General features: G+C 41.8%; 1 protein-coding gene across 2 annotated transcripts in view; it reads left to right on the forward strand.

The window, feature by feature from the left end:
• BRWD1 (bromodomain and WD repeat domain containing 1) overlaps positions 1-8,862 on the forward strand; it is a 113,570-nt gene extending 104,708 nt beyond the window's left edge. For both annotated transcript variants that reach the window (XM_073360442.2, XM_073360460.2), the window contains one exon: positions 2,806-8,862. In XM_073360442.2, the coding sequence (XP_073216543.2) occupies positions 2,806-4,004 (1,199 nt within the window). In that variant the 3' untranslated portion in view covers positions 4,005-8,862. The remainder of the gene's footprint in view (positions 1-2,805) is intronic.
• Positions 8,863-18,978: the final 10,116 nt, after the last annotated feature.

An 18,978-nucleotide genomic window follows, 5' to 3' on the forward strand; every position in this document is an offset into this window, starting at 1 on the left:
TACTTAATAAGGACAATTCTGCCTACACCACATTGTTTTAGGTGTCTCTTGAAATAGCTTTCAGTCCTGTTATGGCTGTGATACATGCAGTGTGAGAACTTCAGTAGTTTCTGTTCTGATATGTTATATTGGCTCTTTCCATGCCACTACATATTGCCACCAGTGTAGCTCCTGGCACTAGGCAGGCAGCAGACGTAGTCCTTGTCTCATTGTAGACAATGCCTTCCATTCAACTCCTAGATGGGCTTGTCCAGGGACAACAGGTTCTGCAGTTCCTCTGACAGCAGCAGCTGTACTAATAAAAATTAGTGTATGCTCTTACTCAGGAGTTCTTAATGGAGACAACAGGTCGTCCAGCAGATGTTCTAATTAAATGGATTAAGATTAATAAAGTATCACCACTTAGCACTTATGTAGTCCTTTCCATGAATTTGTGTTTTTCAAATTTCGTTTTTTCAGAAAATTGAGAATTTGCCAATACATTATTTTGAAAAAACATGAAACCAAAATGTATAGTGTCAACCTTGCTATTGTATATAATTTTCACCACAATATTTTATAAAGTTGTTTTGTTTTGAACACTCAATATTTACTGAGAATGTATGTTCACTAGACTATGAAGCACCTAATAACTAGAGCCCTACGCAGATTCAAAATTTGTATCCACATCCAATCTACAAAAATGGTCCGTGAATATAAAGTGGATATCCGCAGATTTGCAGATAGGAAAGTTGTATCCGTATCTAATCCATGATCCGCAAAAATGGTCTGCAGATAGGGATCGCCACATATATAAAGCAGATATCTTTGGATTTGCAGGGCTCTGGTAATAACATGCTTTCTCATCAAAGGCTAAATTAGAAATCTTTTTTTAAAAAAAGATTCATCCACAGAACAATATCAAATGTATTAAAGATACATTTCTGACCATCTGAGAAGGGTAAAAAGGGGTTTGTCCTTATTTGCTGCTTTGTGATATACAGATAACCTAAAAAGCTTTTTTTCCAAAAGTTTTTTCTGTTTTTAATCTCTGTGGATTGTAGGTGGTATTGTAATTACAGTAATAAAATATACAGTCTTAATACAGTTTTATGGAATTTCATTAAACCAAATCTATAAACAGTGATCCCATCCTACCATGGAATCCATTAGTGCAGCACAGCCCCCCCCCCCCCCCCGTTTCCTGGATATATTATTTTTAATATCTAAAGAAATTAAACAAACTAGGTTTTAAAGACATATCATGACATGTCAGAGAACATTAGATACTATCAAGTACTTTTATATTTAATTACATTAATTATAACATAATTAAGTTGATATCTTTTTGGAAAATTAACATTTCTTTACTAGTTTTGTACTTTCTGTTGTCAGTTTTTTCACATTCCACCCCTATCGCTGCCTGTTTTATGTCTCAAAAGGAAGATTTTTTGGTTTTTGGCCTTTCTGTTCCCTGTCACTGTGTAGTATCTGAGCACCGGTCATCTATGAAAATAGAGAGATATTTTGTCTTTCTTGCTTCACAGTCTGTAGAATAAATAGCATTGTAAGTAGGGCCCTACCAAATTCATGGTTCATTTTGGTTAATTTCAAAATTTTTAAAATTGTAAATTTCATGATTTCAGCTATTTAAATCTGAAATTTCACATTATTGTCATTGTGGGGGTCCTGACCCACAAAGGAGTTGTGTAGAGGGGAGGGGGGGTTGTAGTACTGCTACCCTGAATTCTGCGCTGCTGCTGGCAGCAGCAATGCCTTCAGAGCTGGGCAGCTGGAGAGAGGCAGCTGCTGGCCGGGAGCCCAGCTCTGAAGACAGAGCCACCACCAGCAGCAGCGCAGAAATAAGGACGGCATGGTATGGTAAGGTATGGTATTGCTGCCTGCAGAGCTGGGCCCTTGGCCAGCAGCTGCCACTTTCCGGCCACCCAGCTCTGAAAGCAGCACAGAAGTAAGGGTGGCAATACCGTGATCCTCCTTAAAATAATTTTGCAACCCCTTTTTAGGTCAGGACTCCCAATTTGAGAAACGGTGGTCTCCTCTGTGAAATCTGTATTGTATAGGGTAAAAGCACACAAAAGACCAGATTTCACAGTCCATAACCTGTTTTTCATGGTTGTGAATTTGGTAGGGCCCTAATTATGAATTTATAAGACCTCGTGTCTCTGTGTGAAGAATTTAAGGGAGAGCTATTCTGAAGAAATGAGGTATGTGTTCAGTTCTGAAAGTGTTACTGCCTGTGATCATTACTCTTATGGGAGTAAGTTCCACAGTCCAGATCTGGGTTGAAAAAATTCTTTTATTACCCTGATCATTTATCAACTGCATAAAATATTAAAATTCTTCTGGTAATAGAATTTGTACTTTGCTTTCTGAATGGCTGCCTCTGCATTAGCAGAACAAAATTTATTACAGGTTCATAAATATGTGTAATTTCTTTTAGAGACTTCTTTGCAATAGAATGATAGTTTTAACACTACTCATAGATATTTAGAATCTGGAAATCATTCCCCTTCTTGAAGGTAAGTAGTGATTTTTTGATTGACTGTCATTGTGAGCAAAGAACGTCGCTTCCTGTCCTCTTTTATCTCAAACAAAAGCACAACATTGAAAGTTAAAAGGATCTCCATTGCTGATCTTATTTTAAATAATTACCCAACGTAAATTGCACATCGCTGAGAAGTGCATAACCTGTACTTTAATTTCTGTGTATTTCAGCATTAGTAGTAAAGCTTGTACCGAGTAAACTATATGATTTTAATAGAAATATAAGTTATTTAAAGGAACTTTTAAATCTTTATTTTGTAGAATCAACCTCTGAGGAGATTGGACAAAATACAAAAGTGCTCAGGAGCAGGACATATATGAATGACTACAAAAAATATACAAAGTTTTCTAGTGAGACATTAAATGCCAAAACTGTTACTAGAAAAAAAACTCCATGCAGGAGTGCTACTTTGGCTGCTAATAAAATTAAGATAATGAGTGATATAAAGGAAGAGCTCTCCAGCTCAGAAAATGCGTGCACTGAAAAAAAGAACAGAAAACTGCCTCACCGGACTGTGTCTGCTGCATCCAAGAAAAGGCTAAAGGACAGCTCTAAGGTAGATGCCACTTTCAAGTCTGAAAGTGAAAAAGTAAAAGAGCAGCATACCAACAGTAAAACACTTTCTCAGCCTAATTCAGCTACTGTTAGAAGAAAATATATTAGAAAGTCTGAAAGGGGAAAATCTGAATCTGAAAAAGAGACAAAGATGACACAAAAGAACAGGCATAGTAATGACGATAAGCAGCCACACAGAACTGTCCGTGCTGCATCTCTTAAAGTGAAAAATTCTGCAGTAGAATTTTCAGAGGACGACTCCAAAAGCCGTAAATCAGAGGATGGGAGCAGTAAGAAAGCTTCTGACCAGTCGACTTTTGCACGCAAACATCATGCAGTGAGCAACTCTGAGGATGAGGCAGGTTCTGAATCAGGCAAGTTCAAAGGTAAAAAAACCAAGGAGGTGACCGGTCAAAAGGCTGGGATGTCTTTCAGAAAAGCAAAATGCTTGAGTGCCGTAAAGGACACAGAGTCTGAAACAGGAGAGCAGGAAGGTGGAAGAAGTTCTGTGTGCCAGTGGACTGATCCTTCTGGGACTGCAAAGATTGGAAAATCTGGAGCTGGTGCCAGTTCAAATTGCTCTTCCAATTTAGAATCTGAAACTGATTCTAGTAACAGTAGCTATAGGAATGCCACAAAAACAAAAAAGAGGAAAAGAAAAAGAAAAACTAAAGTAATTAGAAAAGGTAAAAATTCAAATGTATCTAAGCCTTCCAGAAGGCCCCAGCGAACAAAACGCTCTAAACTTAATCAAGAAAATGACTCTGATGACGTGGACTACACCAAATATAAAAGAGCAAATCGACGTTCTAAAATAAGAACTAGAAATGGGGGTAGAAGGACTGTGAGATATGATGATGGTGATGATGATAGAGGTCTAGATGACATAGATTGTGGAACATAACCTTAAGAGGAAAAGCCAGTCCGCTTTTTTTATGGTAATAGTGCTAGGATTCATGATGAATGCTGGCTCTTCTTTGTCCTATATTTCAGGGAATATATTTATATTTTTCTATGAAAAAGTTATTAATGTTAAATCATGACTCTCCTTTTCATATTTTGACTTGCACTTGCCTGCCCATGCAGCAGCATTTAGCACAGATGCCAAAATGTGCCTCATTATAGGGGCAAAATTTTGTCTTTACTGGTATTTTACTACATATAACAAGAGTTTAAAAAAAGTTAAACACCTGGCAACAGGTTAATAGCAGTATGTTGAGTATTATTTTGGGTGCTGCAATGTGCTACTACCTGGGCCTTACAATATAAGTGCATTCAAGAACAGCTGATTTTAACACCTCTTAATGTATGAAATCTCATTCAACAGTAACAGACTTGCAGATATTACTGTACATTATAAAAACAGTGGTGAATGATGACATTACAAACATCAGAAATAATAAATGAATATTACATTAATAATTTGAATTAGTACAGCTTTTCAAATGTACAGTGCTACCACTATTGAAAATACACAACCTGAACCAACTAGTAATGGAAAATATATATTTACCAATTTTTAAAAAATGGTATTGGTAAAAATAGGGTTTTGCAGACAGGTGGTACTGTCATTTTTAATGTGACTTCCATGCTGTAAATTTGAGACCACGAAATGCAGGTGAACTCTTGGGCCTAAGGGTTTGTGTGTGTTTATGTTTATAAAATATGAAAAGAAACATGTGCTGTGTATTTTTTAAAACTTGTGTATTTAAAACTTGTTTATCTTTTAAATGGGTGAAAAGTTTGAGGCTCAGAATATTATTTCAGATGTGTTTGCTACAGTTGCCCACCTGCTTCTTTAAATTTAAACTTTTTACCTTAAAAGTGCCTCATTGTTAGATTGTAGGTAAACCACACCAAATTCTGATTGTCATCATACAACATCTACATGCTGATGTTTAAGTTGCCATTGTTGAGAACAAAAATAATTTCAACTTATTATAACGTACAAGGGAAAGGGAGTTGGACAATTGTTAATGAGATTAATGTACATTTTTCAAACTAAAATATGTAGTTCTGCATCAGTTTCTGATGCAATTTGCAAAGTGTTCAAGGAGTGGTATTTAAATCCTTATCAGTGGCTTTATATGTTGCAGTGCAGTAAGAATCTCAAGAAGAAAGATGTTCATGAATCTGATAGCATAAAGACTTTTCTTAATGACAGTTTTATTTCAGTGGTGCCCCTTCATACCCAAAATTCATTCCATTAGTTCAAATCTAATTGTTTTGCTATCAACATTTAACCCTTCACTTTGCTGCCATAGATCCGTGCTGTCTAACCTTTAGGGCTTAAGAATCAAAAATACTATTTCAGTAAGGTCAAGGGACTACAATAATTTCTCTACCATGTTTCTGCTCTTTGCACTGTTCTGGTGGTACAAAGGTAGTGGAAGCCATCCATAAGTCCACTCCTGGAGATTCCCCCACTGTGGGGGTTGTCCCCCGTGGGCATATGGCACAGGCGTATCCTACATCTAAGATCTCTCCAAGTTCTGTAACTAACCACCTGCATTGAGGGTGGAGAAGGGCATGTTTGAGGGGGTGGGAAATTGGCTGGAATATTAGACTCTGGCTATTTTAGCTGGCAGATCATTCCTTGAGAACCACAGCAAGTTGGCAAAAGTTGGAGCAGTCCCTAGACTGCTTCAATCTGCACCATTACTGAAGCCAGAGCTGTAACTGGTGGTTGGTTTCAACTTTTCTCCCCCTTTCCTCCCACATTTCCTGATCTTCCTTGACTAGTTGTGAGGGAGAGGAGCCGTCCTTTGCTCGGTGCTCCCATAGGATCAGGAACAGGCACAGCTAGTCTGTATTAAGCCTAATGGAAATCTAGTTTATACCATTTGTGCCCTAATATTTTGTTCCTTTTCTGATTTGAATATAGCTCTTAATTCAGTATATTTTTGTAGACGTTTGTGGGTTTAAATTGTTCATCTTTCTTTGTCTCTGATTTTTTAAGCAGAGCAAAGATGCCAAAGTACGAACCAGATTGTCTATTGAGATTGTTCACTGTTTTAAGTGTTTTGTATCTAGTACTTTAGAAATGCCCTTCTCAGAAGGGATAAATGTTTGCTTTATCTGAAAATTAATTGGCTGCATTGTACAGTGGTTGCTTGGTTGGGCTGGTAATTAGGGGTTTTGAAGTGTAATAATTCGGAGTCCTGGAGTAAACCCTTGAGGATATAAGGGAGCCTCAGAATTCTTGCTATCTAATTGAAGTATAAATTAAGTAGGTCTGTTAGGATTTTTATTTTCAACCTTGGTGTGTAATTTTTGTTTAGGCCTAGATTTAAAGAGAGATCTTTTAAAGTTCAAATACAGTACTTTCAAAGGAAGTATACAAATATAATTATAGGTTCATAAAACAAGCCTAAATGGTTGGGGACAAACTCTGCCCATTGATGCATTCAAAGGGCTCTCATTCTGTGCATGAGAGGGGAAAAATTGGCTTTTCTAAAGTACAGTCTTTCATAAGTCAACTTGCATTGTTCATGCTACACATTTACAATATTTGACAATCATTCTCTTACACACACCCTAATCACTGGGAGAAAATAGTATTTTATTCTATGTTATCATATGCTCCTGGGTGCTATTTCAGTTTACTATGTATAGGCAGGTAGTAGAGGGTTCTGGTTACAACAGGAGGATAAACTTTTAAAAGGTAAATGGAATTATGGCTGCTGATTCTTATTTAGCAATCTTCCACCCCTTTCTCCCAAAGTCAAACAATTATTCTTTCACAAGCATCATTTATAGGTGAACTACAAGGCTATTTTTCACTATTTTAAGTCGTAACTCCATTCTCAGAAAACAACTCCCTGCACTGCTGAAGGCTTTATTGATGTTACTCAGCAATTGCAAGGGAGTTGCAGTATTTACAACTCTGGGCTTGGAAAGTGTGGGGGAGAAGTGGAGGGGGAGGGAGAGTGAGGAACAGCAGTCCATCCTGTTCTGTGTCAAGTTGTGGGCAGAAGAAAATGTTGAAAGTGCTGCTTGGGCAAGCAATAGAACTTGTCCACAATGTGTAGGAATGTGCTTGGAGGTGGACCCAGCTAATACGAGCCCATGTGCTACACCCCCCTTTGGGCCATAGTATGTGTTATAGGGGAAGTGCTCAGCTTCCACCCCACCTCTACCTCCAAATCTAATTAGAGCATACCCTGTTGTCAATAGCAAGCATTAACTGATACATTTATGGATGCCCCTGCCCAGAGCAGCAATACACTGTACTCCACAATAGGTTACTTCCACCTACCCTGTGGAATATTTCTGGCTGGCAGGTTTCTTGTAAAAGGAGAGGCACTAGGCTGCATCTCTGTTCTTCATTATTCATTGGATAAAACAAGATTGACTGTAAGATGGAACATCTATTATGAATCCAGACGTTGAGGGGGGAACTTCAATCTAGTTCTGTTGCTACTTGTATGCTTTAATATTAAAATAGTGATAAAAGAAACATGTATATCAACAGAGAAAATAAATACTGCTTTTTCTGGATCCCCAATCTGAGACATTAGGGTGGTGCCTCTTTCTTCAAACACAGGAGACAATTAAGTCTTGTCCATAGGGCTTGGACCTGCCTCTGGAGACCAAGTGGCTGTTCAACAATCCTATTTTATTTTTAAAGTACTAGTTTCTAAAGCTTGTTTTGGGGCAGGGGTATGTTCCTTCAAAGGGAAGAGCCTCCCAATTTTTCCTATGTGGTCCCTCCTCATTATGGAAGAGTAGGCCAAAAACCCCAGAAGTGCTAAGAGGAGAAGCAGCAGAAGAGAAGTTCTGACATAGCTGCTCACTACCACGGATCTTAAATTGTCAGTCTGGAGGGCAAGTTAGGACATATTACTCCCTGCCTGCTGAGACTTCTTCCGTAACCTTTCTGAAAAGACGGGGCTCAACAAGTTGGCCCTCCTCACCTAATAGGGTTTGGGGTTTATTAGACATAAATCCCCACATTTCCCCCTCCTCCTGGTTTTAATCCATTCCAGAGTAGAAAAGTTGCAGAATTCTGGCCTGCTGTCTGACTCTTCTTTTAAAAAAAAAAAAAAAAAAAACACCTCGGAGCTTTCACAAGGATCCACACCTGCATTTGTTACTAAGGGGGATGTTAAACAGCATCTTCTAGGGATAAACATCTCAAAGTCAGCATGCCCAAATAATTTGCATTCAAAAGTGCTAAAAGAGTTGACCGAGGAGATCTCTTACTTAAGGATGTTAATTCTTATTAAAACTTGGAGTACTGGGCAAACTCCAGAAGACTAGCAGAGTGCTAATGTGCCAGTATTAAAAAAAAGGGCAATCAGGATGGCCCAAGTAATTACAGGCAGGTGATTCTGATGTCAATCCCAGCCAAAATAGAAAAGCTGACAGGGATTCAACAAATAAAGAATGAAAGGATAAGAATACAGTTAATGTCAGTCAACACAGTTTTATGTACATTGGTGGTATTAAAAAAAATTCACTTTTTGATGAGATTACAAATTTGGTTGGTAAAGATAAATGCACAGAAGTATATTTTGAGTAAGTACACAACATTCTGATTAAAAATAGCACTGTACAATATAAATAATGGACATGTTAAATGGATTGAAAACTCTCTAATTGACAGATCTTAAAAAGTAATTATTGAATGGGTGTGTTACCAGGGTGGTTCCTCGGGGATCTGTTCAATATTTTGATTAATGATAAAGAAGTAAATATAAAATCATTGCTGCTTAAAACTTGTGGATGACACAGATTAGAGTTTCAGAGTAGCAGCCATGTTAGTATGTATTCGCAAAAAGAAAAGGAGTACTTGTGGCACCTTAAAGACGAACAAATTTATTTGAGCATCTGTAGCTCACGAAAGCTTATGCTCAAATAAATTTGTTCGTCTCTAAGGTGCCACAAGTACTCCTTTTTACAGATTAGAGTTGTAAATGATTATGATGGGGCAGTCATAAAGTGATCTGGATTGCTTGGTAAGCTGGGCCCATTAAAATGCATTTTAATACAATCAAATGCAAGGTCATACAGATAAGAACAAAAATGTAGGTCATACTTACAGGAACGGGGACTGTATCCTGGACAGCAATGACTAAAAAGGATCTACAGTAGGGGGTCATGGTGGATAGACAACTCAATATGAGCTCTGAATATGATGCTGTGGCAAACGGGGCTAATGTAGGGGTGGGCAAACTACAACCCGACAGCCATTTTAATCTGGCCCTCGAGCTCCCGTGGGGGAGTGGGGTCTGGGGCTTGCCCTACTCCGGCACTCCATCTGCAGAGCAGGGTCGTGAGCCACTCCGTGCAGTTCCCCAAAGCAGTGGCATGACCTCCTCCAGCTCCTACATGTAGGGGCAGCCAAGGGGCTCCACTCTGCATGCTTCCCCTGCCCCAAGTGCCACCCCCACAATTCGCATTGGCCGGGAACTGTGACCAATGGGAGCTGCAGGGATGGTACCTCCACATAGGAGCTGGAGAGGGGACATGCTACTGCTTCTGAGGGCCACTTCAGGCGTAAGCACTGCCCAGAGCCTGCATCCTTGAGCCTCCCCCTATGCCGCACCCCCCTGCCCCAGCCCTGATCTCCCTTCTGCCCTCCAAACCCCTTGATCCCAGCCCAGAGCACCCTCCTGCACCAAACTCAGCCTCACCCCAGAGCCTGTACCCCCAGCCAGAGCCCTCACTCCCCCTGCATCCCATGCCCCCACCTGCACCCTGAACTCCTCATTTCTGGCCCCACTCTGGAGCCCACATCCCCAGCCAGAGCCCCCACCCCCTCCCGCACCCAAACCCAATTTTGTGAGCATTTATGGCCCACCATACAATTTCTATACCCCATTGTGGCCCTTGGGCCAAAAGGTTTGCCCACCCCTGGGCTAATGCAATCTTTGGGTGTATAAATAGAGTAGTGAGTAGTAGGAGGGAGGTGACTTTACTTCTGTCTATAGCACCAGTAAGACCAATATTGAAATACTGCCTAGTTCTGATGGCCACATTTTAAAAAGAACGTTGAAAAATTGGAGAGGGTGTAGAAAAGAACAAAAAAAAGCTTTAGAGTGAGACTTAAGTTTAATCGGTTTAGCTTGTCAAAAAAATTAAGAGGCAACTATAGGGTATGATGATTTTCATGGGAAGAAAATAACGGTTACTAAAGGGCCCTTTAGCAGGGAAAGACATGAGAACCAGTGGCTGGAAGTTTCAGATCCATTCAAATTAGAAATCACAACCTTTAAAAGTGAGGGTGATTAACTATTGGAACAAACTATGAAGGAAAGTGGTAGATACTCATCTCAAAGTCTTCAGATCAAGACTTGGATGGCTTATGGAAGATATGCTTTAAGCAAACAGGTTATTAAGTTCATTACAGGGGCTACTGGGTGAAATTCTACAGCCTGTGTTAAATAGCAGGTCAGATTAGATGCCCTAATGGCCTCAAAATCCTCTTTTGCTTTTCTGGTTTAGTTATGTTCTGCAGCCTTAAGTTTTTAAGAAAAGCTGGAGCTTGTGGAGGACAATGACTATCTGGGGTGCTTTTCTGTATCTTTTTAGAAGGGGAATTCTCACTATTATCAGGGAACCTGTCCATATTCTTGGCAGGGCCTCCTATTTTCTATTCAGCCTGTTTGGGTGGGGGAGAATGGGTTTGGTGCCCCGTGCTCATATTTCAATATAATTGAAATGGTAATTCATAGTTCTTCTTTGAGTGTTGGTCCTTGTGTGTATTGTACTGTGGGTATGCCTGCGCTCCACGCACATGAGACCAGAGAATTCTTGCAAGTAGCATCTATTGGTCCATGCCTGGGCCCCCTCTCTCCTTATGTTCCATGCCGAAGGTATAAGGAACAGTGCAGACCAACACCTCTCCAGTTCCTCCTTACAGCCGTATGGCCTGAGTGGGAATCTCCAGTGTCTGGAATGGATCCTTTTCAATGTTTTCCTCTAAATATTTCAAAGTTTTATATGTAGTTTAGTTTTAAAAGCTCTGCTAGGAGGAGGGTGGAGACTGATGCTCGACTTGCAGCAACGTGTTTGGTTTTTTTTTAATCACAAGCTAAAATTCTGCATGGTTACGCTGGCATTGATAATACTGTCCTTAGAAAAAGATGTGGTTTACAGCTCTCGATATGAAAGATGCATATTTTCATGTGGATTTTCACCCTTCTCACAGAAGATTCTTCAGTTTTGTGTTAGATCCTGACCACTGTCAATACAGTCTAGCAACTACATCCAGAGTTTTTATGAAAGTGTTTTCTGTAGTAGCATCACAACTCAGACAGGGCTGTTCCACATTCATGGGGATCTCTGTAAACGTGCAAAAGTCTACCCTTGCTCAGACCCAGACTATAGCTTTCATAAGAGCTTAGTCTGACCTTAGACTCAGAGCAAGGGCTTGTGTCCCTATCAGCAGTTTCCAAGCCATGAGCAACCTGATAAACCAGATTATGCACAACCCATAGACAGCAGTCTAGATTTTTCTTACTCTCCTGGACTTACGTAACACTGTTCACCAAACTCTACCTCTGCTGCCTGAAGGCTGGACTTTGATCTATATATACGCTGAGCACGAACAGCAGAAATGCTCCAGTGACATTCCCCACTGAGAAAAGGGCCTCTCTAACTTGGTGGAAAGATCCCACACCAGTGTGCGTAGGCATTTCTTCCCTATTCCCCCACACCCGATTGACAATCACAGACATCTCCATGTTAAGTTCAGGGGTTCACATTGATGGTCACACAACACAGGATACTTGGACACCTCAGGAAACTAGAACGCACGTAAATCTCCCAGAACTCAGAGCTATCCGAGAAGCATACAGGGCGTTATTACCAGTAATCCAGGTCTCGTCGTATTCTTGCACCGTTAGACAATATGACAACTATAGTCTGCATAAACAAACAGGGAGGAGCAAGAGCCATTCCTCTGTGTATAGAAGTGGACAGTTTATGGAACTGGTGTGTGTATTCCACCAAGAACCCAACATTTGCTGGCAGACAGGCTCAGCAGGTACTTTGCCAGCAGCCACAGGTGGGGTTACACAGCTCAGTGGTGAACATCTTTGCTCAGCAGGGAACCCCTACCTGGGATCTGTTCACCTCTGATAAACAAAGTGCAGCACATACTTTTCCAGGGGAGCTCAGGGCCAATTCTCCAGAGGTGATGCTCTCCGGTGCACTTGGACAAATCGTTTGAACTATGCCTTTCTTCCTAACCTGCCGCTCCCTTGAGTGTTGCAAAAGATTCGACAGGGTGGAAAGAGTTATTCTCCTTGTCCTCAAATGGCCCAGGCAGTTCTGGTTCCCAGGTCTCCTGCATACGTTAGCCCAGCCACTCATCAGCATTCATCCCTTCCTGGAACTTTTGACTCAAGAACGGCAGGGTCAGTCATCCCAACCTGGAAGCTGTTCGCCTCATGGTTTAGTATTTGGATGGGCATCAGACCAAGAACATTCCTGTTCCAAAACTGTGCAAGCCATTATCATAGAATCATAGAATATCAGGGTTGGAAGGGACCTCAGGAGGTCATCTAGTCCAACCCCCTGCTCAAAGCAGGACCGATCCCTGACTAAATCATCTCAGCCAGGGCTTTGTCAAGCCTGACCTTAAAAACTTCTAGGGAAGGAGATTCCACCACCTCCCTAGGTAACACATTCCAGTGTTTCACCACCCTCCTAGTGAAAAAGTTTTCCTAATATCCAACCTAAACCTCCCCCACTGCAACTTGAGACCATTACTCCTTGTTCTGTCATCTGCTACCACTGAGAACAGTCTAGAGCCATCCTCTTTGGAACCCCCTTTCAGGTAGTTGAAAGCAGCTATCAAATCCCCCCTCATTCTTCTCTTCTGAAGACTAAACATCCCCAGTTCCCTCAGCCTCTCCTCATAAGTCATGTGTTCCAGTCCCCTAATCATTTTTGTTGCCCTCCGCTGGACTCTTTCCAATTTTTCCACATCCTTCTTATAGTGTGGGGCCTAAAACTGGACACAGTACTCCAGATGAGGCCTCACCAATGTCGAATAGAGGGGAACGATCACGTCCCTCGATCTGCTGGCAATGCCCCTACTTATACATCCCAAACTGCCATTGGCCTTCTTGGCAACAAAGGCACACTGTTGACTCATATCCAACTTGTCGTCCACTGTAACCCCTAGGTCCTTTTCTGATTTTTATACTCATCCCTGGTCATTTGTCCAATCTTCCACTTCTTGTAAGCTTCTTTTTTGTATTTAAGAGCAGCAAGGATTTCACTGTTAAGCCAAGCTGGTCGCCTGCAATATTTACTATTCTTTCTACACATCAGGATGGTTTGTCCCTGTAACCTCAATAAGGATTCTTTAAAATACAGCCAGCTCTCCTGGACTCCTTTCCCCCTCATTATTCTCCCAGGGGATCTTGCCCATCAGTTCCCTGAGGGAGTCAAAGTCTGCTTTTCTGAAATCCAGGGTCTGTATTCTGCTGCTCTCCTTTCTTCCTTGTGTTAGGATCCTGAACTCGACCATTTCATGGTCACTGCCTCCCAGGTTCCCATCCACTTTTGCTTCCCCTACTAATTCTTCCTGGTTTGTGAGCAGCAGGTCAAGAAGAGCTCTGCCCCTAGTTGGTTCCTCCAGCACTTGCACCAGGAAATTGTCCCCTACATTTTCCAAAAACTTCCTGGATTGCCTGTGCACTGCTGTATTGCTCTCCCAGCAGATATCAGGGTGATTGAAGTCTCCCATGAGAACCAGGGCCTGCGATCTAGTAACTTCTGCGAGTTGCCGGAAGAAAGCCTCGTCCACCTCATCCCCCTGGTCTGGTGATCTATAGTAGACTCCCACCACGACATCACCCTTGTTGCTCACACTTCTAAACTTAATCCAGAGACTCTCAGGTTTTTCTGCAGTTTCATACTTGAGCTCTGAGCAGTCATACTGCTCTCTTACGTACACTGCAACTCCCCCACCTTTTCTGCCCTTCCTGAACAGCTTATATTAATCCATGACAGTACTCCAGTCATGTGAGTTATCCCACCAAGTCTCTTGTTATTCCAATCACATCATAATTCCTTGACTGTGCCAGGACTTCCAGTTCTCCCTGCATGTTTCCCAGGCTTCGTGCATTTGTATATAGGCATTTGAGGTAACCTGCTGATCGCCCCTCTTTCTCAGTATAAGGCAGGAGTCCTCCCCTCCCCTCTCATTGTTATTAATTGCAGAAGGGTTTCAACCAGAAAATGTTACCTTGTCGAGTGGAAGCATTTCTCTGTCTAGGCCCAGCACCCCATGTGTCTCCTGATACTTTGGATTACCTCCTTATTCTCAAGATGGGTTTCTTCCTTAGCTTGATATGGGTTCACCTGGAAGCAATCAATGAGTGTCCCCCTCCAGCAGATGGTTACTCTATATTTACTCACCTCCAGGTTCTTAAAGGTCTTAATTAGAACTTTCCAATTGGTAATACTTGGTAATAATTGCCAACCCCTTAATGGCACTATAATTTAGTACTTTAACACTTACCAAGTCACCTTTCGAATCCCTGGCTACCTCTTTGATACTTCACCTGTCTATGAGGGTTGTATTCCTCATTTCCATTACCTCATCCGGATGGGTAGGTAAGCTGGAGAACCTAATGGCAGCCCCTCCTCATGGTATAAAGTCAATATATATGACTATATGCAAATTCATCCCAGTGTAGTTTTGAAATTTCACATAAACCAAATTGTCTATTTACCTGTGTTCTTCTTGAAGCCTTGCGCCTCCAGTGAAGTGACTTCATTCCTCGACATGAGACTAGCTCTGGCATTTTACCTACAGAGAACAAAACCAATCAAAAGTCACTTAAGTTTGTTTGCCATAGAAGAACAAGCCCGAAGACCAGCTGTTTCCTCCCAGAGGATCTCCATATAGATATGTGGCTGTATCCTACTTTATCAGCTAGCACACTTTCCTACCTCACATGGTGTACGGGCTCTCTCTATAAGAGTGAAGGCAGCTCTGGTAGTATCACTTCAAGAAGTAACTAGCAGCAAAGTGGAGTTCCATCTACATATTTACAAGACATTTTGATATAGTCCAAGCCTACGCTGATGCATCCTTTGGACAGTGGTTGTGTGAACAGCTTTACCACCTGCATCCTTACACCCTCCTTATTCTCCTCTGAGTACTGCTTTCAGTCACCCACAGTGGAATACAGAGAGGCCAGCACTCAAAGGGAAGAGTTCTTCGACATGTGTGGTCCTCATCTGTATTCCATTACCCACTCTCCTTCCCCGCTCTGTTGGATCATCTGATACACAGTAAGAGGTGAGGAACTGGAGAGGCCTCAGTTCCCACCGCCCCTTGTACTTTTTGGTGCAAAGTAGTAGGGGAGAGAGGATGCAGGTGTGCACAAACAGATACTACTTGCAAGAATTCGCTGGTCTCAGGCACAAGGAGTGCATGCATACCCGCAACTGAACTCAGATGGGACCACACATCTCTAAGAACTCCATTTATGAAGGCTAAGTAACTTCCCTTCTTTCTCCAGGTAGCTTTGAAAACATGGGGAAGAAGGTGGTAGCTATCATAAAGATTGGGGGAGCAGTCAGAGAAATCTGAACAAGCTAAATCTAAAAGTAAATACCTCCTATTCAAAACAGACACACGTTATCATTCTTCTACAATCTTGCGTCAAGGAGGTCATTTGGGAGGAGCAAGAAACTCTCAACAATGGGAAGAACTTCAGTTGGCAAACTGAGTAATTCTACCGGTTCCTAGAATGCAAAGATACTCTTTACACTTTCTACGGTTGATGGTGTAGGTGGATCCCTGGCACAAGAAATGGTAATTTCTGCTGAGTGATTTCTTCCCGAAAAACACCCTGCAGACAAAAAGATAAAAGCCACACATAAAAGGATCTTTGAAGCTTTTTCAGCTGTACTCACTCAGAGACACTCTCACAACCATCTGCTTCACCAGGGACACAATGTCCTGGTGTAATGACCTAAAAAGTGTAGCTACCCAGAACTAAGGAGAATTCAAGTTATGTTAAAGAAATATCTCAGGCAACTTAATTTGGAGCAGACTGATCCATGGATTCCATGAAACTGGCAGTCAACACTGGAGTCAGATGCGAAATCCTGTCTTAAGGTATGGACAGCAGATAATTTATTCAAAGCAAATATTTGTACCTCACAATTCTTAGGACAAATCTAGTTTGCGGAGAAGATTGATAAAGTGATGCTGACAACACAGATAACTCCAAGAGTTCATTCCCCACTCTGGAGAGAGCCAGAAATGTGCTACAAGCCTTCATTCAGGAGCAGAAGCACCTTTTGTTCTAGCCTACAACAAAGATACTAAACATGAGACTCATTGCATAGCTGGTAAATCTGGGTCTTGAACTCCAAGGAGAAACCTACACCTCAAAATAAGACCAATCCCTCTTTCCAGCTCAAACTATCAAAATAAGTACAGTTGTGCTTCCATCTGTACAAAAATAGATCTAGAGCAGAGGATATTCTCCCTTCTCCCATTCCCATTGAAGAATAACTTCTCAAACAGCTGGATCCATTGAACTTCAGAAAGGTGAGCACTGGAAATAATGCACCCTTGATATTCTGGAGCTCCAGGCTCATCTGCATCCTTTCTTCATAGCCTCAACCTCAAGAGACACCCAGGAATATCCAGAATGATTCTACAGCTACTAGAGATAGGAACAGTCTGTGTCCTTCAGTGTGAAAGATGTTCAAGACTCTCCATCTTCATATACGAAAAGGTCAGACGGTCATATTAGACTTCAAGATGCTGTCCAAGTTGACTTTTAAAGAAAATGAAATTTAAGATGGAGACTAGCTGCCACTATTGCTGCACGCTGTCCAAGAGATGTACTAAGATGTGGGACGTGGCAGAAGAAGCTCACCTGCATATTCCAATCAGAGTCCTTTATCAGCAACTTCTTTAGTTTATCTATTTAAAGAACATCTATACCACTACAAAATTTTATCTTTCAGCTTCTCCACCATCCACAGGGTCTTCGTAACAGTGTTGGTTGTGATTGTAGCTAGGGCCAGATGTTTCTGAAATTCTGTACCCATTTCTAAACATAGTACTCATCTGAGCCTCCTCCTCAAGGGCCTCACAGGAAACAACCTATTTCATTTTCTCATTTAAAACTGTCATTTTAATGTTAATTAACTTTTTTGGTCAAACTGTACTCTGGAAGAATAAATGCTTTGATAGGTAGATGATGATAATGCCTATACTTATGCCGATTTTCAGTCACTTATTTTTGCCAAACTTGACTCAGACTGAAATTATCCATGTTTGCTCTCAGCCTCAGATGGGTGTGTTTAAAAGTTAGCAAAAATAGTTCCACCATTGCTTCCAGAAATGAGAGAAAAAATAGGTAAGTGGAAAGCATAGCAAATTGTTCCTTTACTATGTATGCTAACAGTTTATTGTTGACTTTTAATCCTTTAGATGATGGGGTAGAGGACTGGTGTGGATCTTAAAGTTCAAGGTGTGCGGGCGTGCACGCACACACACTGAACAAAGCAGAGCATCAACATGTCTATAATGACCCTTTTAAATAAAACTACCACTGTAGGATCTTGCATACAAAAAGCTTTACTACAACACCATTAACATTGCAAAGTTCAAATTGCGTGTGCAATCTTAAGTCAGTCCTCCATGTATGTTTTATGAAGTTTGTGTGATAACATTATTTATTCTACTTAACCCTGCCTCAGAGCGTAGACAAGAGTGACAGTGAATGAGGCAGAGGGCTGCATGAAGAAAGATTCCTTATTTAAGGCAGGGGTTGGTGTAGGACCCTAGGAGAGCTGGTCTTTACCTAGCTCTATCACTGCCCTAACCAAGCCTCTGATACTGTATATGCAGTGGTGTTGTACCTATATTGGTCCTAGGACATTAGAGAGACAAGGTATCATCTTTTAGTGGACCAACTACTGTTGGTGAAAAAGACAAGCTTTCCAGCTTTCAGAGGCTTACGTGAAGAAGAGTTCTGTGTAAGCTTGAAAGCTTCTCTCACCAACCACCGTTGGTCCAAAACAAAATATTACCTCACTCACCTTGTTTCAGTAATACTGAATGCTCACAAGTGGGCCATATCAAAATTGAACAAGCCCTCCTAATTCTAGTATTTGTTTAGTTTCAAAAGTCAGCCACTCAAAGGTTCTGTTTTAATGTAGGAGTTTTTTCTTTGTATATATTTATTTAAAAAAGCAAAAGCAAGGCTACGCTCCCTTCCCTTTTTAAAGAAATACATCTTTCCTAGGCTGAAACTACTCCTAGTTGCTGTTGCTTCCAGTAAGGTGACCAGGTTTTCTTCACATGAAAAACTATTCTCTTAGCTAAGAGGCAGCTTGGGCCAAGACCCAGACCCCCCCAGTCAGTGTTCCCTCTCATTTTTCCCACCCAGGTGTGGAATGAATTTTGTTATGTACACCAATATGGAGGTGGTGTGTGACAGATGACCATTATATTAGCGCACGTACCATTCATGTGGTGGCAGCGGGTTCTGGGCTGGGGCAGACGGTTGAGGTGCAAGGGTTGAGAGCTTGGGGTGGGGCTGGGGATGAGGGGTTTGGGGTGCAGAAGGTGCTTTGGGCCCCTGGAGGCGAGCAGAGAAGAGGACTCCTGGCAGCACCCTCTTCCCCAAGGCAGCTCCGGGATAGGTGCCCCTACCCTCGCCACAGCAGGTTTCAGCCGGCTGGGTTCCCTCAGCACCTGCCTGGGACTAAATCGGCGGCTGCGCAGTTTACAGAGACCTTAGGCCACAGTCCCCGCCCTCAGAGCGTGTCCGTACCCTGATGCCCTGATTTTATAGCGACAGGCCAGAGAGCCGGGTGGAGCGAGCCTCCGCGGGCTGCGAGGCGCCAGCAGGGGGCGCCGCGGGGCTGACTGACTTGCC

Source organism: Lepidochelys kempii, chromosome 1 (genome assembly GCF_965140285.1).
Source record: "Lepidochelys kempii isolate rLepKem1 chromosome 1, rLepKem1.hap1, whole genome shotgun sequence".
Lineage (NCBI taxonomy): Eukaryota > Metazoa > Chordata > Testudines > Cheloniidae > Lepidochelys > Lepidochelys kempii.